Consider the following 24,292-nt stretch of genomic DNA (forward strand, 5'->3'; position numbering starts at 1 on the left):
CAATTTCAGGTATCCTCTTTTTTTTTTTTCTTCAACAGTTATTTTTGTCTTGATGCGTGCTCAATCATCCAGGTAAGAAAATCCCTGAAAGCTGATTCTGTTTATGTGGGTGTAGCATTTACATTTCTACCCTACATGTGTCTAAGTGCTTCCTCTGAATGCAACTTCAGGTTTTATACCTTGCCTGAGGATACTGCACACTTCGGCATGGAGACTGGAGCAGCCAGGGTTTGAACCCCGAACCTTCTGATTAGTAGGTGACCTGCGCCACCTGACGAGGCCCAACCAACTGAACCAAATCTCATAGTTTAACTTCAACAAATACAACATCACCTTTAGAGGAATCTATAAGTGGTCTTAACCAGTTCTGAATGGTGATACATACACTATGCATGAAGCTTTTATGTCCTGGTGACAATTGAAATTAAAGGTCTTTTAAATTATGTTTCCAAATAACTGCTCATATATGTGCAGTGTTGGGGAGTAACGGAATACATGTACCGCCGTTACGTATTTAAAATACAAAATATGAGTAACTGTATTCCGTTACAGTTACTGTTTAAAAAGGTGGTATTTAGAATACAGTTACTTTGTTGAAATAAATGGATTACACGGCGGTACTTCCCTGTTTCATATTGTGGCGGGTCAGGACTGTTTGGGTTTTGTTTGACAGCTACGTTCTGTTGTTCCAGGCGGCAGCGTTACGGTTGCCATGGTTACAGGGTGACGTTCTCTCTCTGCGTGTTTCCTGGGTGAGAGAGGCCTTTTTGTTGTTATGCTAAGCTAATAGGCAGAATGCTACAGGTATAGCTCTAAAGAATGTAGCATCATAGGCAGTGTAGTCCGTGCTGCAGGGAGAATGGACTGCCATACACGTTATGTGTCTGTGAGCGAGGGAGGGAGAAAAAGGAAAAGTATGAGCTGTCATCGAGCAGAAACGGGAGCTGGAAGCATGTATATATAATAATAACCACTGCAGCCAAGAAGAGAGCCTGACGAGCCCAGTTGTAAGTAAGCTATTAAGACTCGACTGTACACCGTGTTCGTGTTTTCCTCCAAAAACAATAAGTTCCGTTGGAGCAGCCTTTCGATGCCTCTCTCTGTCTCTCGCTAGCAAACTTGACCAAGACAACAAAGTAAAGCTAGTTTTCGGCTACGAGCCCGACACGAACTCGCCGTATTAGCCAGAGGTCCCTTTACTACGGTTCGGAGCGCGGACCTTCAGTAACAGTAATAAATCACAGCAATAGTTTTATAGTTTCATTTTCATATAGTTTCACATTCACTTAGAACTTCTAAATCTAAGTGAATGTGGCAAACATGAAAACATTGCACCTGCCGAAACATCAGCATTTAGATTGAAGCGCCGCTCTGTCTGAGCATCGGTTTGCAGAGCTTCTAGCACAGCTGGAGGCGTTTAGTGTTATTTAATTAAACGCTTTTACAGAAATACCTAAAACTTTTCATTCTGGGAACGATGAGAAAATTGAACAAATTGGACCCAGATTCATTTCAGAAACAGTTAGATTTCGGTTGTTTGACCTTCATTACAAAAACACAGCAGAGCATGTGCCGTTTTTAGCTGTGTGTGGGAGTTATGGAGTTCTTTTTTTTTTGGCTTAATGATGGGTGAAGCGGTTTCTTTTTGACTTCCTATACAGAGCCAAGCTAAAGAATAAGCTTGTTAGGCATAATAATATTAACAACAAAATCCCTGCAGAACATTAAATCATCCGGGATCTTCAAGAAAACACGCAAACCTTGAAGAAGGACAGTTGTACTGGCTTTGGATCTAAACGGCGATTTGTCTTTAATGGACAATTGGTTTTACATTAAGAAGTCTATGACCTTTCCTGGCTTCGGTGAATGTGGCCATTAACTCTCCCAAACACAACTCCACATTTTTAGATTAAATGCAAGAACAGCCCGATCCAGACGCAAATGCAGACATAGATAAATACTGAGGTAGGGTTTTGTCTTCTCTGTTTTGTTGTCTATTACAAATATGAGCTTTTTTCCCCCCTTTTTTTCTGAACCAGAATGAACAGCGCAGAATAATTGAGTGATTCGTCTTGATCAACAACATTTTAATTATGTTTTGTCTTGCAGGGCAGCGAAAATCAGACTCGCTTCCCTTTTATTAAAAACAACATTTCTTACATGAACTGCTACAAAAACACTTTCTCTCACTAATGCTGGTTGTCAGCGCACCATTCATCGCCGTCGCGCTAATATTTATTTGCATAAAAATTAGAGAATTATGTAAAATAAAGACCGGGTGGAGGGGAGGAGGGGGGCACACAGAGGGCAGGTCATTTAAGAAAGGAGGAGAATGAGACAAATGTTCCGCTGACGACTGGGATGGAGGGATAGGAGATACTCCCCACGGACCCAAATGAGACAGTGTAATGAGTTGCCAGGCTTTGATACAGTCTTCCTCAAATCAGCAACACACTCATCCAGACAGACAGGGTCTTACTAATACATTCTGCTGTAGACGTTTTTCCCAGCTTGCTTCCCTCCTTCCTTCTTTTCTCTCCCGGCCTCGTCTCCGTCTCTGTCTCTGTTCCAGCCTATCAGACATGACAGTACCAGCTGGCTCCTGGCAAACTCACAGCCAGAGGATATAAGCAGCATGTGTGTGTGCGCGTGAGTGTGTGTTTATGAGCTCGTGTGTGTGTGGTGAGGGCTGGTCGGGTGGGGGAGTCAACATATCTGTGTTTTTAGGGTGTGCGTCCACACTTCTGACAGGCTTGGGGTTGTGTTTGTGTGGCAGATTAGGTTTGGGTGTCTTAAGTGTGGAAAAAAAGAAAAGCGGACGTGTTGATTTGGTGTCACGGAGTCTGAGTCTGAGCGATCTGAGTCACAGGTGTGCCGGTTACTTTGGGGTGGGGCTCAGAGTAATATTTAATTCCAATAAAGATAGTTGTCAACACTTGCTTGAAGCAGCTGTGTACTCTTGTGGGTGCTTGGCATTTGCTTCACTTGTCTGACTCACTGAGCACATTAAAAGCCACTTATTTGCCTTTGTTGCCGTGTAGCTGTGTGCCGGCGGAGATGATGCACTCGCTCTTGCTTTTGTACTTCCTAGCATTTCACCAAAGTTCTAGTATTTTATATAAATTTCCGAACTGTTTTCTTACAAAACCCCCCAAAAAAGTCAAACATCAAACCTATTCTGCATTAGCAGGCGTTCACGTGGTTGCAGGAAACCTTTAGGGCTTATTGAAAACCTTTAAGATGAACACCAGATGCGTCTGTAATTTTGACACTTTTCAACATGTTGAACCCGACCCCGAATACCGCTGGCCCTCCTCACCTTTCCTCCGCTGGCCCCTTTCGTTCCCCTCCATTGATTAAATACACATATTTCTCTTTCCATCTGCCCGCCCATACCTCCTGTTGCCTTATAAAGTTTTGACCTAGATCCATAACGGGGAGGGAGAACATCCCCGTCGGGGGGGCACACAGACATATCCCACTCCCCAAACCCCCATCGAAAATGTGTATTTTTAGCTACTCACTGAAGCAAACCTAAACATCTTTTCAGAAGTTACAGCTTCATATTTGTGCGTTTGCTTGTGTTTCTTCCATCTCCTCCTTGGCCGTTTACGGCCTATTACACCGAGTAATGAGCAATCCCAGAGATTAGAAGCTACTCATACTAAAAAATGCAAAAGCCAACATCCTGGTGACTTTTAAATATGCTCGTTATGTGTTTCGGTTTAATTCACAGAGAAGGTTTGGCAGCAGATTCCCAAACCAGGATGAATCTGGGGTTAAAGCAGCGCTTCAGTACAAATCATAATTGCAGCTTAGCAGCTCAGCCAGACATTAAGAAAGAGCCCCTAATTTTAAAAGACCACAATGGAACTTGATGGAAACCAACAGCATCCCATGGGTCTGTCCAGACGGGGTCTGAACCAACTCTCTATTGGTTGAAACAGGCCAGACCTGATGACAGACAGGCAGGCCAGAGCTGACAAACTGGGGCTCACATGTTACATGCTGTTTGTTCTGTACAGACTCCAAAAATATGTGAGACATGGAAGCATGGGGTGATATTCAGACGGAGGAGAGGAGAGATGGGAATTGAGTAGGAGTGAATGAAATGAGAGGAGGTGAGAAGCGGAGGGGAAATGGGTTGACACTGAGTAAGAAGAGGTGGCAAATGTTGCAGGGAAGGTGGAGGTGGGAGGACATTTTCACATATTCATAAGGAAAGAGTTTGTGAGTTTTGGAGAAATAGTAAAATGGTTGCAGTTTTCTTTATGTGTCGATGTGCTCGTCTCCAATCCAACCCTCATTGGAGGTAAAGCAAAAAGCACAATATGAAGTCAAAACGTAGCGGAAGGAAGCTGAGCAGGCGAAACATAACGTGGAATTGATGTAGAATACACTTCCTCAAAAAATTTAGAGTTTAGCATCAAGTCAGTTAAACCTCTGGGATATTGATCTGGTCAGTTAAGCAGCAGAGGAGGTTGTTAATCAGTTTCAGCTGCTTTGCTGTTGAGATGATATTAAACTCAGGCGCACTAGAGGGGCAGCAATGAGACAACCCCCAAAACAGGAATAGTTTTACAGGTGGAGGTCACTGACATGTTTTTTCACTAGTGTTGCATTTGGCTAGTGTCAGTGTCACCACTGGTAGCACGAGGCCATATCTGGACCCTGCAGAGCTCGCACAGGTCCAACACATCCAGGATGGTACATCAATATGTGCCTTTGCCAGAAGGTTTGCTGGGTCTCCCAGCAAAATTTCCAGAGCATGCAGGAAATTCCAGGAGACAGGATCCTTAACCCATCAACAGGACCAATAGCTGCTCCTTTGTGCAATAAGGAACAGGATAAGCACTGCCAAAGCTACATAATGACCTCCAGCAACCCAGTGGTGTGAGTGTCTCTGACCAATCAGAAGCTCTATTGGGCCCTGTCCTCACTGCCTGGCACTATGTAGCCTGATTGGCATTTGCCATAGAATACCAGAATTGGCAGGTGCCCTGAGTTTTCACAGATGAGAGCAGGTTACATTGCTCAGCATGACCGGTCTTCATGGTTGGTCACTGATGATCTGGGACGACACATCCATGGAGAGATCCACAGACCTTTACAGGCTGGGCAACAGCGTCCTGACTGCCATTAGGTATCAGGATGAAATCCTTGGACCCTACGCTGCTGCAGTGGGTCCTGGGTTCTAACAACAAAGCACAGCCACATGTGGTGAGAGTATGCAGACAGTTACTGTAGGATGAAGTAACCGATAACACTGACTGACTTCCCACACTCGCCAGACCTAAATCCAAGAAAACACCTCTGAGACATTATGTTGATGAAATATAAGCAATGTAAAAACAAAACGTATTGTAATACTCTATAAAAATTAAATATAGGCCGACCTAAATTAAATATAGGCCGTGTTGTTCCATAGCACCCAAAGTAGAAAATAGTGCATTTAGAGTTGTTTGGTATGTTATGAAAAGGTATGTTTATAAAAGCAGGGATCAGGGCAAATATTCTGACTGAAGCTTTTTGATCAATAATTTATGTCCTTTCCATTTAATACTATTCTATGCTGTCAATTTTTAATGGAGGTTTTTTTTTTTTATCATCAGTAGTAAAATAGTACAAATGTTACAATATGTGTGAAACTGCAAAGGGGGGGCTGAGAAGAAACACAAGAAATAAATGAGAGCAAGAAGTGCGCGTGGGGTGAGTGGATAGCTCGAGGCCAGTTGGCAGTGACCGTAAGTGCTTTCATTGCAAGGTGCTGCTTCTGTAGCTGAGCCCTTGAGCCAGGTCTAACAGCAGCACAAATGGATAATGTGTTAAGCACATTGCTACATTTTCTGCGAGGGACGCTGACATCTGAAGCTGGGAAACTGAATCGGGGCTCAGGACTTGGACAAGGTGCGGATAGGTGAGGGCAAGCAGGGCAGCATGGAGGTGGGCCTTTTGGAGGCGGGTAAAGGGGAAGATGTTCAGCCACATCGCGGTTAATGTCCTGACTGAGCAGCTTATCGCATTCCAAAGCATTATCCCCGGGGACTCGTTTAACTGAAGGTGCAAGCCCTGGTTTCTATGAATCACTCGCAACGTAACACTGCTCATTACTGCAAAGACTGACTGCGGTGCGACCCTGGGAGGTCTCAAGGGACGGGTGGTGACGCCACTGGCAGGGTTACGACCTTTGTGGTTGCACCGGTCGACTCATCACCGCCACCGTGCATCCCCAGGCCGTCGAGGGAGCCTCACTGGACGTTTGTGCAAATGCACATACATTGCACCTCCAATGCGCCTTCTTGTTAGCTGCAGATGTAGTTTTGATATGTTGCTGTTTTTCTCTTTCTGTTTTCACTGAGGATGCTCAATAATTAGTTGATTGGTGTCTTATTTCTAAGGAAGCCTGATAACTAAGTGTCTCTGAGGGAAGTGCGTGTGTGCGTTTTCAAAAGAGACAGAGAGCGAGAGTGGCAGCGAGCAGAGTGCTCAGTGTGTGCTTGTACTTTCTGCTGCGAATGTGTTCCAGATAGTGGTGCTGATGGCTATCTTTCGGAGAGAGCTCTATTGATTTGGCTGGGGTAAATAATTGGTTGGGTCTACAAGCTGTCATGTTCGGCCTGATTGCTAAGCATTGGTGGTCTCAAGCAGTTATCTTCCTCCATATCCCTCTCTGATCCTCCTCTAGCCTCCTTAGTCTATCTCTATATTTATTGATAAGGACCCTATATGGTCATTCTCCATCCTTAACTTTGGGCAATAATCCCTGTGCCAAAGCACTGTTTACAAGTTATCTGCTCTCTACTCCTTGTAGTATTGTAGATGGAGGGCAGGTACAATTTAAGGAGGCGAAATGAGGAGACTACAGAATGAGGACATTCGGAAGGGTCAGCTGTAATACAGCCTTTCATAGTGTGCCCTAGTTTTCCTTCATAGTAGGCTACTGAAAAGTGAGGTGTGTGTGTGTAGGGGGCTTCCCTGGAAACTCAATTTAAAGCACTTATAAAGAAAATAAAATGCTCTCCGTAATCAACATGCCAAGATAAAGTCAGATTTAGGACATAATCAGAAGTTTTAAAAAAGAAAAAACATCTTTAAATTGACAAAATAAAAAGAAATCTGACTGCCAGCGCTGTGGTCTGTGTCCTGCGCAATGGGAGGCCTGGGTGTCAAGTTTGGGAGGCCCTGGACCACATGAGGCAGCCTCTCACGGGGTCACTGAGCTGGAGCGATGAGAAGACCATTAGCGACCCCGCTTGAGTGCCTTTGGGAACTACAACCCCCACTGAGTCCAGAACAAGAGAGTTTATTATCCCGGCAAACCCACAAGGGTTTCTTTTGAATGGAGAAACGCCTCATTTGCTGCAACCGGTGGATTTTTGTCCATTTTGAAAACCTGTACCAAGACCAACACTGCACCCACATAATCCCTGAAAAGCCCATAGGGAACCGCTGAAAGGTATCCCATCCCAACAATGACTTAGCCATATTTAATTATGGGTTTTGTAAAGTATAAATGTGTCATGCCGGGGGAAAAAACACGAGTTGAATAGCAGGACTGACACAAAGTGGCAGGGTTTAATGGGTTTAAAACGTTTTTATACCATTAGCTGCATATTTACATGTCATATATAGTAAAACTGAGTTCAGACTGGATTACATGTCATTCATAGAACTGCTTTGGAAAACAGCGTTATAGTTATTTTTCACACTGTGTGCTAAGTGTGCCCTATTTTAGGTTTTTAACTAAATTTCTTTCTTTTTTTTAATGCTTGTTTAACATGGAGCCCACAGCTAAACAGCCCAAAGCAGTGTTGCCAACTCCTCAGTAAGGAAAATTGCTATTGGTTGTCGCTAAATGACGTCATCACCTAATTTGCATAATTGGTCATGCTAATGTAATTGTAACCTACGCTGCTGGAGAGAGAAATAACATCGTGGAAGAGACATAAAGTGAGCAAAAAACGTCCTAAATGCATTTAGAATTTATTTAGAACTACAAATTAAATTTCTTTTAGCAATTATTGTTTTTTTTTAATGTCACAATTCCAACCCTGCTCCTTTATCCTGGCTTGGACCGGCAAAAGTGACCCGAAATAGGCACTCTGGTGGAGTTACTTTGTGTGTGTGTGTTTATAAGTAGTTTTAAACCTGATCCACAAAACAGCATAAGAGTAAAAGAAGAACTGACTGCATTACAGCACCCGCTGCTTGTTGAGAGTAAAAGCGATATGCGTCTTTTTTTAGGGGTCTGAAAACTCGCTAAATATAGCGACAAAGTCGCTAAGTTGGCAACACTAGCCCAAAGCTAAATAAGCTCACGGTGGCAGCTCCTCATGGAAGTTTCGGGAAGAGCATAAAGCTAACCGGGAGCTGAAGTTAGCGGGGGACGGTAAACTTCCTCTGCCACGTCTGAGCAGCAGCAGCAGCACTTCCTCCGGAGCTCACAGCCGCGGAAAAACGACAGGAACACACGTGAATTAATTAACGGTAAATTAATTAAACGAACATTTTTCTCTCTTTCCCTGACTTTTTTACACTTTTGGTTAATTTTGAGAGAGTATAAGCTGAAGTAGACGACAGGTGTTCGCCGTCACTTCTGTTGAATTTCGGCAAAAGTAAGGAGTCAAAGTTTTTTCCTTTTTTTTTTTTTTTTAAGGAAAGATTGAAAACGCACATTTCCCCCCTCTCATTCGTTTGTTCGGTCCCAGCCTGAAAACTTCATCAGCGTTAATTGTCGCACGTTGCTTCTTTCGCGCAGCGGGTGAGATAATAACCGTGAATCCGAGTGGGGAGGAATTTAGAAAATCAAGTTCTCACTGCTGTGGCTCTGTAGGAGCGGTTTACACAAATCACACTTTTACAGAAAAAAAAAAGCGCCCTCAGGCTGTGTTTATATTGCTTTATCTCAACTATGAGTGTTGCAGTGAGTATTACACTATTAAAAATGAGATCAAAATATGCGCAATGAATAGTTGTGGAGGGGGGGCTTTGCTTGCCTTGAGAGGGGTGCATTCTCCTCATTCCTCTTGCTGTTATGTATACACAGACAGATTATCTCGTGCGAGCAAATCCTCATACTGACTCTCCTTCCCGTGCTCTCTGTTCCAGAACTGCCATGCTGCCCAGGCTCCCTTTCTGTCTCCTAATTTCTCTGCCAGTTCTCCTGGTGCAAGGGAGCACAACTAATTCATCCAAGAAGAGCGCCGATGCCCAGGCCGGTCCAGCATCTCGCCCGCCGCCACTGCCTCCTCCACCTCAGGGTGACCCGAGCTGGACCCTAGGTCTGCGGCTCTACCAGGCCCTCCGCTCCGACTCGAGCTCCGTAAATGTCATCTTCTCTCCTCTGCTGGTGGCCTCCTCTCTCGGAGCACTGGGGAAAGCTTCAGCCGGTAACACCTCCAGCCAGGTCCAAGGTATCCTCAACACACCGTCCCCCGACAAGGCGGGGACGCGGGTTCCCGAACGTCTTGCCGAGGCGTTGAAGAGCGTCAGCGAAGCCAACGGAACCAGCTTTCACCTGCACGCATCCTCGGCTGTATTTTCCAAGCAGGTCTCTCCAGTCGACCAGGCCTTTGTGAAGCAGAGTCAGGCTAGGTTCAGAGTGCAGCATCAGACTCTGGGGAAAGGAGACTCCAAGGCTGACCTGAAGCAGCTTCAGGACTGGGCTAAGGCCGGCCTTAGTGGACTGGAAGGCGCTCCTTTGGAGGCCGAAATCAAGTCCAAGGCCGGAGCTTTGATCCTGGCGAATGCAGTGCGTTTAAAAGGTGTGTAGAAACAACATTACTGTAAATTAAATTAGTGCAGGGTTACTGAAATATTAAATAACAGCGAGCATCCAACTGTGGGAGCGAAAAAGCTTGATGTCTTTTCCCGTTTCAGTTGAGAGTATGGCGTGCAGCATTTTTAGTGATCACACAGCACAGACAGTCTTTGCTCGCTCTGTGGCGCGTGCCAGCAACCCCACCTGTGTGCGCCCTGCATCTCCACGGGTGTGTGCGCGCGTGCATGCGTCGGACTCCAGCTGGTGGACACAGCAGATAAAGGATGATTCTGGGGTCTATCACTGAGAGCTTATTCATCTTCCATTGGGGGGTGATGTGTCATCTTAAATAATTGAGTAACAAGTGTCCAGACTCTCTCTCCCGCGATGTCATGCCTAACATCTGTGCTCGGAGCGCTCCAAGTCTGCGGCGGCACAGCTTGGCTCGGCTCGGCTCTTTGTGACAGGCTGCAGTGGTGGAAAGCAGTCAATATTTCTGCACGGACGCAGTCGGTTAGAAGCTCCATCTGCGATTTAACAGTTGCATCCCAAAAACATATCCATCTAAATCCTTATCTGAGGTTCATTATGGCACGCTAAATGTGCCAATAAATATCGCATTTTATTTGCGAGGGTCGGCAATATTTGTTCATCCGCACTTATCATGAGTCAAGGAAATGCCTTATTTTCCTTTTTCTTATGTTTTTCCCTTTTTTTGTGTGATTGTGGAATTTAATCTACCATCTCCTCCTTCGTGTCTCAGAGCACAGCCAACATTTTGAATGCCCACTGACGTAGATTCTCATTTTTTGTTGTTCGCGGTCTCCACAAAAGATGCTGATGATGATGTGTTAAATATATCCTTCTGTCTCGCTTGTTCCTTTTTTTTTGCAGCGTTGGTCTCTGTTTTTGTGCTTTTGTCACTCTCTATCACATGTCTAATCTACCCCTGTCTCCTCTCCCTCTCCTTCCCACATGTCTCCTGTTCACATCCTCCTTATCGGTGTCTATCTGCCTCTGTTCCTCCTCCTTCCTCCTGCAGGTAGTGCCTTTTTTTATTTTTTATTAGGTAGAAAAAAATATTTCCTGAAGTGAAAACAGGGATCCGGCAAAGATAGACGACCCTTCAGAAATAACATTCCCTGACAGACTATTCATTGATAAGCAATTTAATTAATTCTCTTTGTTTGATATTTTTTTGACTTCATTACAAAATTAGTTTTGTTTTTTGGTTTTTTTCTGCGAGCCCACCCTCATTGGTCGGTTCATTAATTTCGTGGAGCAAATATACAAATTAGATTATGCAGCAGATTGCAGCTGCAAATTAGATTACGGAAAATTGGATTCCTTTAGTTTTGATTTATAATTTTCAGCGTGGTCGATAGTTTGCTCCTTTCTCAAACCAGCAGCTCCAACTTTTGTTTTTTTTTCCTTATGTTTGGGATTCCGAGGACTTAAAGCAGTTGATGATGTGTTATTAATGGGATGTTTTCAGAGATCTCGGGTGTTATTTTATTTTTAGTTTGGCACTGAGCAGGCATCTCCATCCGTCCGTCCGTCCCCCCTCTCCCCGCTTTTGTTTGTTTCCCTTCTCCCTCCCTTCACTTAATTATTGAAGGAAGAATTTTAAAAGAAGGAAAAAAGCTCTTTGCTGTCGCTCCTCCCTCGGTCTGTACAGAGCTTTCAAAGAAAAGGAAGGTCAGGGCCAATTAGTAGCGGAACATGTTTATAGCGGAGAGATGCGAAAAGCAAAGAGGGCCAAAGAGAGAGGGAGAGAAAGAAAGGGTAAAATTAAATGAATAAAAAGGGGAGATTTCTGGGTGGAAAGGGGCAGAAGAAAAGCAAAGAGATGGGAGTGATTGGAGGAAACTGAGAAAAGTAAAGCGGGAGAGGTTGGCCTGCTGAGAGTGAAAGAGGTGGAGGGGATTGTAAAAGGGTCTGCCTTTGGGAGTTCCAGTCCACTCTGGTTAATTAATTCATGCTTTGTTTTGCTTTAGACAAACACCAGTGACAGCAGAGGAAAATAATACTGGATAAAAACAGTGGAGTGAGACTTATACAAGATAATGCGACAGCACTGGGGGACTGAAAAGGGAGAGGCGGCACATGAAGCCCCAGCTTCTTTAAACTGTAATAACAGCTTCTGAAATAGCACAACTGCACGCAATCACGAGTCGATGAGGGAAGAGAGCGAGCCGCGAGCTCGCATCGATTCTCCGCTGGGTTACGCTTTAAGTTAACAGGACGACTCGGTAGCTGTGTGAGCGCCGCGCAGTTGTCTCGCTGTTTGTTGCTGACAGCTATTAAAAGGTTCAGGTTTAAAGCCGCCGCTCTGCTGCTGCTGCTGCTGCTGTTGTGCAGGTCTGTTTGGAGGTCGGCAGGTCATTAACCTCCCCGTGCTTGTTTTTACACGTGTGTACTGTGGAGAAAATCGTTCATCGTCGTGACATCATTTCAACAACACGGTTGCCGCTTCAGGTAACCTTCAGCCGGCCGCTTTGGAATTCCAAAGCGTGTTTCCCAGGAAGCGGACTGAATGCCTGTGATGCGTGCTAGCATGCCCGGGAGGGAGAATCACACGTCTTTTCTGCTGCGATTTGTGTTTGGCTGCGATCCATTCGAGTCTGGTTGGCTTTTGGAGATGCCACCCATAGTGTTGAAACAATTAGTCAGGCAGCAATTAATAAAAAAAAAAGAATAAGTGTGGAATTTAATAATAAGTTAAACAGTTTAAAGAAACTGACAAAGTGTAGTAACGAGGCCTAACAGTAAGATTGTGAAAACAGTCTTCCTCGTCTCTGTAACTTCCAAGTCTGAAGATAAATGGAGCCAAACATCTTTGAGGTTCACCATAATGGTGTTTGTTGCTTTTATGATTATTTACTTATTTTACTTATCCAGAATAACTTTCATCCAACCAACTGTGTGATCCTCAGTACATAAGTGAGTCGGTGTTTCTTTGTAACACTTTGGTAATGAAGTGAGTGTTTTTTTTGTTTTGTTTTCTTGTGATTAGAGAAAGAGATTTGCAGATAATGGACTTTAAACCAGTGGATGAATAGATGATGGCTGAATATGTCTTGTGTATATAAGTGTTCCCTACCAGTGAGGTAACACAGTGACGATGCTATGGCTGTATCCCAATTCAGGGTCTGCAGCCTTAACCCTTTAAAGCCGGTCGGAGCGGGCACGCTCTGTTTTGCGTAACTATTTTTAAATCCCAGTAGCTCTGCAACCACGTGAGCTAGCGCAATAATTTTTTTTGCATATGAAACCGGAGGAGTTGTACTTACATCTTATGCCATCAGCTTGTCCTAGGTCACAGTTTCCTTCCACATATAGCTTTGCAAAAACTGCATAAAAAGTACTTGCAGCAACACAAACATAATATTCCAGAAACACGCTTTGCCGATCCGACCAGCTGTTTGTAACACTTCCTACGTTGGAATAGACGTCAGCACAAACTTTTGCATGTCCGCCATGACCTGCCCGAAACCGGAAGTGACGTCATTTTTGCGGAAATGTAGTTTTTTACCATCAAGGCCTCATGAGCCTATACTGGTGTTTTTAAAAGTTATGTTTGACTTTATGACTTTCTGTGTTGTTTCTGGGATGCTTAGGACTCATATTGCACTGCTGGAAATAGTTTATTTTGATGCACATGCTGCTTTTTTGCAATTTGCATTGTAATATTTATTTTCGTTTTTCCTGCAGCATATAAAAATTGGTGTATTTCAAAAATAAAACTATGAAAACACTCAAAATAAATTTCCTGTGGTAGGAAACTATTTTGTGAAACTTTTTTGTATTTACAGTTTTGAGGGATAAGCCTCTTAAATTTCTCTAACAAGAAATATATTGCACTTTTTTGCAATTTATGTAATTACTATGCACTTAATGCAGACATATTATTAAAATCTGGGCTATAATGGTTGTATTGATGTATATCAACTTGAAATGCTCCCAAAAATGGCTCCACAGCATGTAATAATATAATATAAGCTCTGGCGGACTTGGTTCTATGGTAGGTCTTAAAGGGTTAAAGTACGCAGCCTCAACGATCCTCAAGGGCCGCGTACTTAAAGACCGCTAAGGCCGGAAGTGCGAGGCTTGTGAAATGGGACGGTCTAGCCTCCGTCGTGCTGCCCAGGTTGCCTAGCAACCATGATACTAACAGCTGAAAACATTTCATACAGCTTTGTTTGACAGACATGAAGGAGAAAATCTTTTGTTCATTTGTTTGTTTGTTTCTACATGAGCTTTGATCATTCTCTGATTAAGCTCAGCTATTGAACGGCGTTTTTAAAGTAAAGGCTTTAAAACCAAGTTAGTACAAACGTCACTAATGTCACATAACTTTGCCGACATGTGGCCAACAGTAATGTTTTTAATGTTCTTCGTTATTAAACACTTGCACAGAAATAAGTGACATAATATTCAGTACTTACTTAAAGTTTACTCTTCGGGCGCCCCTCATCCGCCGTTTTTTTTCCGGCAAAATTATCCACACCCACCACCGCGCTATGCATTCTGGGATATGTTGGGTCACGAAGTCTACACCGCCACGTCCTTAAAATTCAGGGAAATGAGGGCCGCATTTCGAGCAGCCTTCGAATTGGGACAGCCTTCGTCGCGTCGCCGTGACGTAATCGGCCTTAAAATGCGGCCTTTAAGGCTGCAGACCATGAATTGGGATACAGCCAATGTTGCTTATCTGGTTTCATCTTGGTTAATTTGTTAGCTTTTCCGCTACACTTTAGTACCAAACAGCACTGTTATTTTGACCTGCTGCTGGTGAAAAGGTGAGAGGCTCACAAAAGTCTTTAGAATAGAAGATAATTGTTGACGGTGTTGATATTTCTGTAAGGGAAAAGTCATTTCTCCAAAATGGGCAGCAGATGCTGCATCCACAGACTGTATGATCAGAAACCAGAGTGCAGGCTTATTGGTTGGGTGTGTTAGTCACATGTAACTGTAGTTTGTTTTTGTAAAATACACATAGCTGCAAGTTTCTTGGGAAAATGAGAACAAAATTGCACAAAATTGAGCAGAAGCAGATGCATTGTGTCTTGTTTTGTTAGTGAAACCCAGTACAGTGTATATTTATCTTAGCACTGTGTAGGAGTGTTTTGACTAAATCAGGCTGAGCATGATTTATTTTCCCCTGGCATCTGTCTTCACAGCTTTTGGCATGTGAGGTATATCTTTTTGTCTTAAGGTAAATTATGGGGCACAGTGTCTCGTATTGATCTCTCCTTAAAGTTCTTGTGCTTGTAAGTGTCACCTTGTGCTCTGAGAACTTGGTCTGTTTTTCTTTAGAGGAATTAAAAACAGGACAAAAGACGAGTCTGCGCACAGTTCTTAATAGAGGTGCTTAATAATAAAAACCAAGCAATCAGTCTGCAGGCTTTCACATTGCCAATTGAGGCATTTCATAGTTTTTGGCCTCCTTGAACCTTAGCTTTGTGTGACGAGAGCGCTGACCTTTTCAAATGATTTATCGATAATGAGAATCATCATTAGTTATAGCCCTAGCCGGCCTCATGTGTCGTTCACAAAGAGCGCGATGGGTACAAGTCATAATCTGCCGACCTCTACGCCCCATCCAGTGTCCCCTGCTCTATTGAATGGACCAGCAGCTTTCAGAGTGTGTTGTGAGGTTATTACAACGGTAATTCCTCCACTCTTAGCTCCTCTTAAATTGACAGCTGTCAGGAGGTTAGCAGGGCCAAGTGGGGATGTGTTGAACATTGAATAGGGGTCAGTAGCCTTAAGGTCTTCATAACTGCTGCAGTACAGCACTCTGCCTCAGCAGCTTTCAGGAGGGTATACATTTTTTAACGGGCAGTACACACAGATGATTCATGAGCGGTGCCAGCCAGTGTCGCTGTATATGTATTTTATGAACATGGCATTGTTTAACCTATTGTTCACTTTTTCTCCTGTTTCATTGTTTGTTTGTTTTTATCCCCTCCCTCCCCATGCAGTCCATCTATATGAAGCATGCTGTATTTAAAACTGCTTTTTCTTTCTCTTTGCTCAGGGCTGTGGGAGAGAGAGTTCAGCGAGGAAAGCACAGATCGTCGTACCTTCCTGGGAAAGAAATACACCAAAGTGGTAATGATGCACAGAGCAGGTAAAAAAAATAATAATAAAAAGCTGTACGCAGTCTGTCACTGCTCTATTCCTGCCAGGGAATAAATGCAGCGAGAAGGAATCCAGCTCTAAAAGGGACGTGAATATTTGTGAGGTCCAATGTGCCTCGCTCTAATTTATCAGTGTGTCCCTAATGATTTATTTAGCACATTTTCCATATTTTATGCATTGTCTTAAAACGGCAACAAGGCAGGGTGAGTTTCTTCTAGGATAACAGTTAAGAGATGTGGAACGGATGTATATTTCTTTTAATCTCATCTATAATGTCACTTTCAACTAGAGCTGGGCGATATATCGAGTTTTTAAAAAATATCGATATATTTTTATACGAGATATAAGATGTGACAATATCCTTTATATCGATATAGTCTATGTTACGTTATAATTATACTTGTGGAGCCGCAAGTTTGCCTCTCTTTCGTCCACTTTTGTCTTTACGCAACGTTACTCGGCCTCGCCTCTCCTTCACTGAACACAACTCCCCCTCCTCCCCCATCGCTTCACCTGCAGCGACAAGATGGACACGGCAAATCTCCGTTAACGAGTTACTGCGCTTCGCCCCATGCGTGGGGCTGGACGCCGTCAACATGTTAGCTAGCTAACCACGCTAACGAGCTAACCACGCTAACGAGCTAACCACGCTAACGCCATGCAGCCCAGAGGCGCTGCACAGCCTAAAATCCTTTCATTTTCTCAAAAGTTGACAGCGCGCCTTATGTATGAATTCTGGTTGTGCTTGATGACCGCGAACCGATTTTATGTGGTACACAGCGCTCAGCAATCTGTCAAAAATGTTTTAGTACGACTTTGCTAAGCTACGGAGCTGCACCGCTTGATGGATTGTCAGAGCATTACGGCGACCGAGGAGCCTCGCGGAGTGATACGCACTGTGCTTCAACGTAATATTACCGTCTTGTGTGTGTATAAGGACCATAAATGGCACCTGTTAAGAGACGTGGTTACAAAGAGGATTTCAAACTCAATGCTGTCAGTCACACAGTAGAAGTTGGGAACAGGGCAGCTGTGAAATCTGTCTTTGTTACTATGCTCAGCGTCTTTTAGTTTACATTTTGACTGCACAATTATGAGCTTTTTGTTACGCACAAAAACAACATTGTTTTCTTTTATTTATGGAGCATGATTATTTAATAAATGCTCATAATTTATTTTTGAGTAAATTTTATGTACATCTATGCTCTATGTTAATAAAAGTGCCTGTGTGACATCTGGGACACAGCTTTGACTAAGAACTCTCTTTTTGTTCTTACTTTATGGCTTTAAAAAAAATATCGAGATATATATATTGGGCGATCGTGGCTCAAGAGTTGGGAGTTCGCCTTGTAACCGGAAGGTTGCCGGTTCGAGCCCTGGCTTGGACAGTCTCGGTCATTGTGTCCTTGGGCAATACACTTCACCCGTTGCCTACTGGTGGTGGTCAGAGGGCCCGGTGGCGCCAGTGTCCGGCAGCCTCGGTGGCTGTGGCTACAATGTAGCTTGCCATCACCAGTGTGTGAATGTGTGTGTGAATGGGTGGATGACTGGATATGTAAAGCGCTTTGTGGTCCTTAGGGACTAGTAAAGCGCTATATAAATACAGGCCATTTACCATATCTTATATTGCCGTCCAGGTAAAAAATATCGAGATATGAATTTTGGGTCATATTGCCCAGCCCTACTTTCAACTCACGAGTGAGACTTGTGTTACGGCTGGCTTGTTGTCGTCCTGTCGCAGCTTGCGTTTCCTTTATGTATGAAGCAAAACTAACTCCAGCATTCCCTCTGCGAGTTCACTCGGTGATAGAGGGAGGTGGCGCCGAACGACTGCAGTGACACGGCTGAAAGTGCAGCTCTGAACCAACTTCCAAGAGAACTTCTGCATTAAACTGCTGCTAAAAAAAGAAAACGTTACTTCACAGCACTGCTTCTCTCCTTGACTCTCTGATCTTTGCCTGCCCCCTGCTGTCCCCCTGCTACAGGTTTGTACCGCTTCCATGAAGACACTGACAACATGGTGCAAGTTCTAGAGGCGCCTCTGTGGGGAGGCAGGGCCAGCGTCGTGCTCCTGCTGCCCTTTCACGTCGAAAATCTGGCTAATTTGGAAAAGCTGCTGACCCTGGAGCTGCTGTCCAAGTGGCTGGAGAAGGCCAGTGTAACCAGTGTGGCCATCTCTCTGCCCAAGGCAAACATCACTAGCACGCTCAGTCTGCAGGTTAGTTCAGCAAAGTTTGTTTTGGTACAGTGGCATAAAAAGATTCTTGCATGTCCTTTAAATTCAGCTCATATTGCCTTTCATTGTCATATAAGTCTCAAACAGGTCATGCTAATGCAGTATGGCATAAGTATGGCTCTGAAGTGCTTAAATAGAAGATTGAGTTAATCTTATTTCTTGGAAATGCATTTAGGAGTCCTGGTTACACCTTGTACTGTTTCCATGTGTTAAAGAGACATCGGTAGGCTTGGATAGTTTTTTTTTTTTTCCCCTTATTTTCCTAATATTTCACAACTGTATTTTTATGCATTACTTGTGTTTTGTTTATTTTTCATTATTTAAAAAAACCTCTTAATTAAAGCTGTAGTTGAGTGATGTCATCGTTGCTATGGATTGTTAATTACCGTTGGCTACCGAGGTAGCAAGGCTTGAAGTAGGAAGAATGACATCCTGTGTCATTAAAGCCTGGCCGTGTTGTGTAACCACATACAATGCAAGCACGTTGATGTTAACCTACAAGAAAAGAAGGCTGCTGATGCTGCCGCTGCTAATATTAGTCATTTTTAGGTCTGCTAGTTTTGCTAATGTTAACTGGTTACAAAATCAGGAGCTAGAACCCTCCAACCTCCGTCCATAGATTGTTGCTGAAGGAATCTGTGGCCCTGCTGTAATGGACACTAATGCATTGAGAGGTGAATGAAGAAGATGTGCTGATGATGATTAGCGAACTGGCATTTTCAAGTGTTACACTCTTTAGACAGGGGCGCCACCAAGGAGGGGCCGGGGGGCGCTGACCACCCCCCAAAATTTGCCGGCCCCCTCCCTGGGCATGCCTGTCCTACGTTGGTAATAATAAAAAGAGGTAAAGGTAAAGCTGGCACCAATCCCTGGAGAGATCACCGGTGCATCTCTGGGCCAGCAGTTCACACTCTTACAGGATCTAACGCTTATTTTTTCTTTCCTCAACAAGTTCTGGGAAACTGAGAGAATGAGCCTTAAGCTGCTTCTGCTCAGCTCTGCTGAGGATCATTAAAGCGATGGTTGGGACTTCCAGTCAATCAGTCAAAACAGATGATTATGGATGGACAACATGCCACATTCACCCCATTCATGTTCTTCTATACTTTTCGGTGCTTCCTAGCCAACATTCACACACATTTATACTCCAACGGATGCATCAGAGAGCAACTTGGGGTCATTGTCTTGCCCAAGGATACTTGGCATGCAGTGGGAGTCGGGGATCGAACCACTAACCTTCCGATCAGTAGATGACCTGCTGTACCTCCTGAACTACACCCACCCCAATATCTAGGCATATAATTTTTTTCTTTCTGTTTTTTTAAGTAACCTATATTTGACAAGAGCATAATAAAAGTGGAAATTCTGTTTTTGATGTGCCAGTATTTTTAGAGGCCACCCCTATGAAAGTAATTCTGGAGGCACCGCTGTCTTTTAGGTATAACTTTCCCCAAATTTCTTGGGTCACAATTTCCTCTAGCTTCTATGGTCACGATGCTGTTGTCCTTTTTTTTTTTTTTTTCTGTTTTCTTTCTTTTTTTTTGCATTTATACCCAGACCAGTAGACCAAGTTGTTTTTTAAGTAAGTTTAAAGTGCGGTGAAGTGGGAGCTGTGCAGCTGTTTCAAACCCTAGTTGAATTTGACAGAGTGGATCCCTGCGTACAGCTTCAATTCTAGTTTCTTCTTCCATTCATTTCCTGTATCTGCGCACTGCATCATTTTTCACTCCACCTGATACGCTTTCTCATTTCACCCAGCAATGCAGTCATCATTCTCATTGTTTCTTTGCCTGCTTTATCCTTCTCTGGATTTTCCGCATCTCTTCATTATTCCCTGCCTCTGTCTTGGCCGGCTGCTTTTCCTCTCTTCCTATCTGTCTACCCTTTTCGCACGCATATTGGCACCCCCTCCCACCCCATCCTTTGGTCTTCCTGCTCTTCCTCTATGCTGTGTCGTGTTTCTCGCTTCTATTTTCCTTCTTTTTCTTTCTCCTTCCATTCGGAACGTGACCACTGTGTCTTACTTAGTTTTGTGCCTCCTTCTTCGACTGCTTTTGTTTTTTCTTTTTTACTACTGGCTGTAATTGAAGCCTCAGTGCAGACGTTGGCTAAGGTGAGTTCAAATGTCAGTCCTTTCCACTATTCTCTTCTCACTCTTGAGGTGAAGGGTGCCCAGGTGTATCGAACCTGGGCACCCAAACCTTCCTGCTCGGGGGCTATGCCACGGCCCAGCTGGTAATGTGGATCTCTGCTCCTGCTACTCCCAGGGCCAGCAGGTAGCTGGTCTAAGATACTGAGAAGTGAATAGGACAGCCAAGCGGACAGAAAGCAGCTTAGTGGCAGCTGATGCTAATGTGAGTGCAATAGGGTTGTTAAGGTTCATCCAGGTCAAACTGGAAGCTGCTGACTGGGAGGCTTGAGAGTTGTCGGGCTGGTGGAAGAGCACGTATTTGACCAGGCCGAGAGGTGTCTAACAGGGACACAGAAACATACAAGCTGCTAGAATCACACGGGCCTTTCACCTTCAGGAAATTCCTGCTGAGGGGGGGAAAGTGGAAGGAAAGCTTTCTGGTCAGGTTTGTGGAATTGACATTAGTTGCAGTCACATCAATAGTTTAACTTTAATACTTTTCACTTCTCTTTGTGAAATACTGTTCTTCCACGTGATGTTCCATGAGCATCTTGTAATTATAAAAAATCTAACTCAGATTTTCCTTTGTGGCTCCAAGTAAACTGTTAAAAAAAACAAATAGAGGAACATGGCTGAGATTTCTAAGTATCTTGAGCAAAGCACAGGAAGTAGCCTGTGACAAACAGCCAGTTTAATTGTGCTCTGTTATTACTAATGCGACGTTATTATTATTGACAACTGATGGAGCCTTTCAAAGAAGAAGTTTGCCATTGAAACCAGAACAGCTATGCGGAGCGCTGGCTCTGAAGGACAGGCTGCTACAAGAATCTTTGCACCTTTGCAAGAAATGTAGGATAAAGGAATTTCCTACCAGAGATCTATGCAGGTATGAATGCAGCAAAGCATGAATAAGGAGAGTAAAGAAAGGAATGGCATTTAAGATCCTTGATAGCCATTAAAATATTCCTAGATTTAACTCAATAGTGGATTTCTAGTACTCACTCTTTTCCACCAATAAGATGTAGATGTGTTTAATTTTTACCTCATATTATCTTCATAAAATTGAAAACTGACTTGGGCTTTCATGGGGTCTGATTGTTGGGCCTGGATCTGTTAAGACTTGACTTCAGCCTGGATCTTTTTTCCAATCTCTAACTTGAGCTACGTCAGAAGCAACGAATTTAGCGAAAACACAATGTGTTGTACTTTGAAAGTGTGCATACTGCAGAGCAAGTCATATTATTGGTGAGATAATCTGATTAAATATACTCCAAAAGACACCAGCAGAAGATGCACCGTTGATAGATCCAGTTCTGTGATGTCCACTGAGTGAGGAAAAGCCTCAAAGCAGCCACACCCCTTGTTATAAGACTATAAGGAAAAATGTTTTGTCGCAGTGCTGTTGGTATTGAGAGTTGGAAAACTGGTTTCAGAAACTAAAAATATTGTACCAGGCTGTACGTATATTATTTTCATTGCTAACGCTGAGCATTTTAACATCAGTTTATGGAGTTTACTCTCCTCAAGTGGCCATTAGAGGAACTGCAGCTTCTGGCACCATTTTTTTCTGGAGGTTGCTTTTTTCACCATTTCAAACTTTTATTACTTGAATTATTTTTTTTTTTGCATCTTTTCAATGATTTGCTCTACTTTGAAAAATTGCTTAATCTTCAATCTGACTACACCCAGAGACCAGTTGATAACACAACAGTTGTGGATGAGCTAGAGAGAAGTAACAGGGGGAGGTTAGTTTAACCTGACAGAAGCAGAAGCATCCCAGTAAAACCCATTTCCCCACGGCAGTGGACACCGACTGCAACCTTTGACGACATCCTATCCATATGTATGCTGTAACCTCATCATGGACTGATGAAATCCACTTTGCCCTCGTTCTACTTTAGCAAACATCTCTGTAGAGCTGTGCTACCATGTTATTCTGCTAGCTGCGCCCCAGAGAACAAGCTTTTGACATTAACATTGTCAGGAGACTCCCGGGAGGAGGATGTAATCTAGAACTAAAGCTTGAAATGACTTCTGACACGCCTATGACTTTGCCAGAGAAAGAGCAGAAAGCATCCTGTTGCACAGACCCTCCTTTATTTCTTCGAGGCAGTTTTACAGACAGAAAAAACAGAAAACGAAAAACTTTGATTGTCTTAAATAACTAAAAGTAGCTGTACAGTGTTCTCATTATGCAACCTAATTATGGGTGAGCACGTTTTGGCCCCGTTTGACTCGTGATGAGTTGTCTTCCTCCATTTGCTCTCTCAAGAAAAATAAGCGCATTTGAGAAATCATTGCGAAAGGACTCAAGCTCCAAACAAAACCCTCTACCCACTGATCTCATTGCGTCTGCCTTCCCAAACCCTCTGGCCAGCGACAGTTCCGCGTCTTCACTGGCAATCATTTTTCCAATTGGGTCAGCCAAATAATTGCTCATCACCGTGCGTTAATGCTGTTTACCACTTTGTCTGTCAGTGCCACGGATGGCCATGGAATCCTTAGATTAGAGGGCAGCATTTGGAAAAAACGATGATCTTAGCAGTGTGTGTGTGTCTAAGACTTTCATCTTGTGTGCGTAGCAAATGAGCACAAACAAAATCGCGCACCTCTGACTCATGTTGAGCGGATTTGCCACATCCAAAAGCATCGTTCGCTCCTTCACCCCAGTCCTCCCCGTTGTATCAGTCACAGGGATCTAAATCCTTTTTGTAGGTCAAACATGTGCCTCTTGTAAACCATCGCTAAGCGACTGAACCTTGGCTCCGCTGACCTAAATGGGAGTGACACTTAGAGCAGGGCGATATGACCAAAAATATTTATCACGATATACATTTGAAAATTTGCGATAACGATATAACTGACGATGTAATTGACACTAGACAAAATACTTTTCAACTCCTCAACTTTATTGGATGATCTGATATCCTCGTGTTGGTGTTGTTCCCAGATCATCATGAAAATGTTGTTCCAGGTTCAACATTGCAAGTGACCAATCACATTATTGTGACGTTATTCTTTTGCGCACCAACCCATTCGTGCATTTATGAAATTCCAATGTTGCAAGGACAATATCAATTCTGCTTAGCGTTTATTAAAGGGTTAGGGTCAGGGTTAGGGTCCGTTGATCGGCGGACAAAGGCGGTTTCTCGCAGCTTAAGTACAGTTTTTTGTTTTACGCCGGTTTTTCCCGAAGTCGCAAAAGTATGACATCACAACATTCTGATTGGTCACTTGCAATGTTGATCCTGGAACAACCTTTAGTATGATGATCTGGGAACAACACCAACACGAGGATATCAGATCGTGCAACTTTATTAGTGCAAAAAAAAAAAAAATCAACGTATTTTCACTTAAACAAGCAGCTGATTTTTTTATGTGAATTACAGTTGTATAAAAATTTAACAGTGCAAATGCAAATTCCTCGCTGACAGTTTAACCAAAAGGCATTTTCAGTGGAATTTGGCCGACATATCCTCAGCATAACCATGTATAATATCCACAAAACTTAAAAAGAGGTTATACACACACAATACGGTAATATTATGTTGAAGCACAGTACGTATCGCCTGCCTACGATAACCGTAATACTCCAACAATCCATCAAGTGGTGCGGCTTTGTAGCTTAGCAAAGTCGTACTGAAACATTTGACAGATTTTCGAGCACCGTGTACATAAAATCGTTTCGAGGTCAGTAAACACAACCAGAATTCATACATAAGGCACACGGGATTATAAGGGGCACTGTCGACTTCCAGAAAAATCAACGGATTGATTTTAAGTGTGCCGTACTTTCCAAACAACACGGTAATAACGACGGCCTGCTAGCATGCGCTACCAAAAACAGTGCTTTGTTGTGTATCTCACGGACGAAAGCTAAACCAGTTCCACACCACTGAAGTTGCAGCATTTTTACAAACCAATTCTGATTCAGGACTCTTTGCTTAGGCTGCTGACCCGGCCCCGGACAAAGCGGATGAAGATGGATGGATGGAATTCTGATTCATCCGTTTCATTC

General features: G+C 43.5%; 1 protein-coding gene across 4 annotated transcripts in view; it reads left to right on the forward strand.

Annotated features, from left to right (window-relative positions):
- Positions 1 to 7,822: 7,822 nt before the first annotated feature.
- serpinh2 (serine (or cysteine) peptidase inhibitor, clade H, member 2) overlaps positions 7,823 to 24,292 on the forward strand; it is a 56,489-nt gene continuing 40,019 nt past the window's right edge. For 2 of the 4 annotated variants that reach the window (XR_014872250.1, XM_085150381.1), the window contains exons 1-4: positions 7,823 to 8,487; positions 9,109 to 9,764; positions 15,804 to 15,896; positions 17,893 to 18,125. Coding sequence is in view for 3 of the 4 variants with exons in the window: in XM_085150381.1 (XP_085006507.1) it covers positions 9,116 to 9,764; positions 15,804 to 15,896; positions 17,893 to 18,125 (975 nt within the window). In the remaining variant the exon portion in view is untranslated. The other 2 variants (XM_085150361.1, XM_085150368.1) reach the window with 2 other exon arrangements.

Source organism: Neolamprologus multifasciatus, chromosome 3 (genome assembly GCF_963576455.1).
Source record: "Neolamprologus multifasciatus chromosome 3, fNeoMul1.2, whole genome shotgun sequence".
Lineage (NCBI taxonomy): Eukaryota > Metazoa > Chordata > Actinopteri > Cichliformes > Cichlidae > Neolamprologus > Neolamprologus multifasciatus.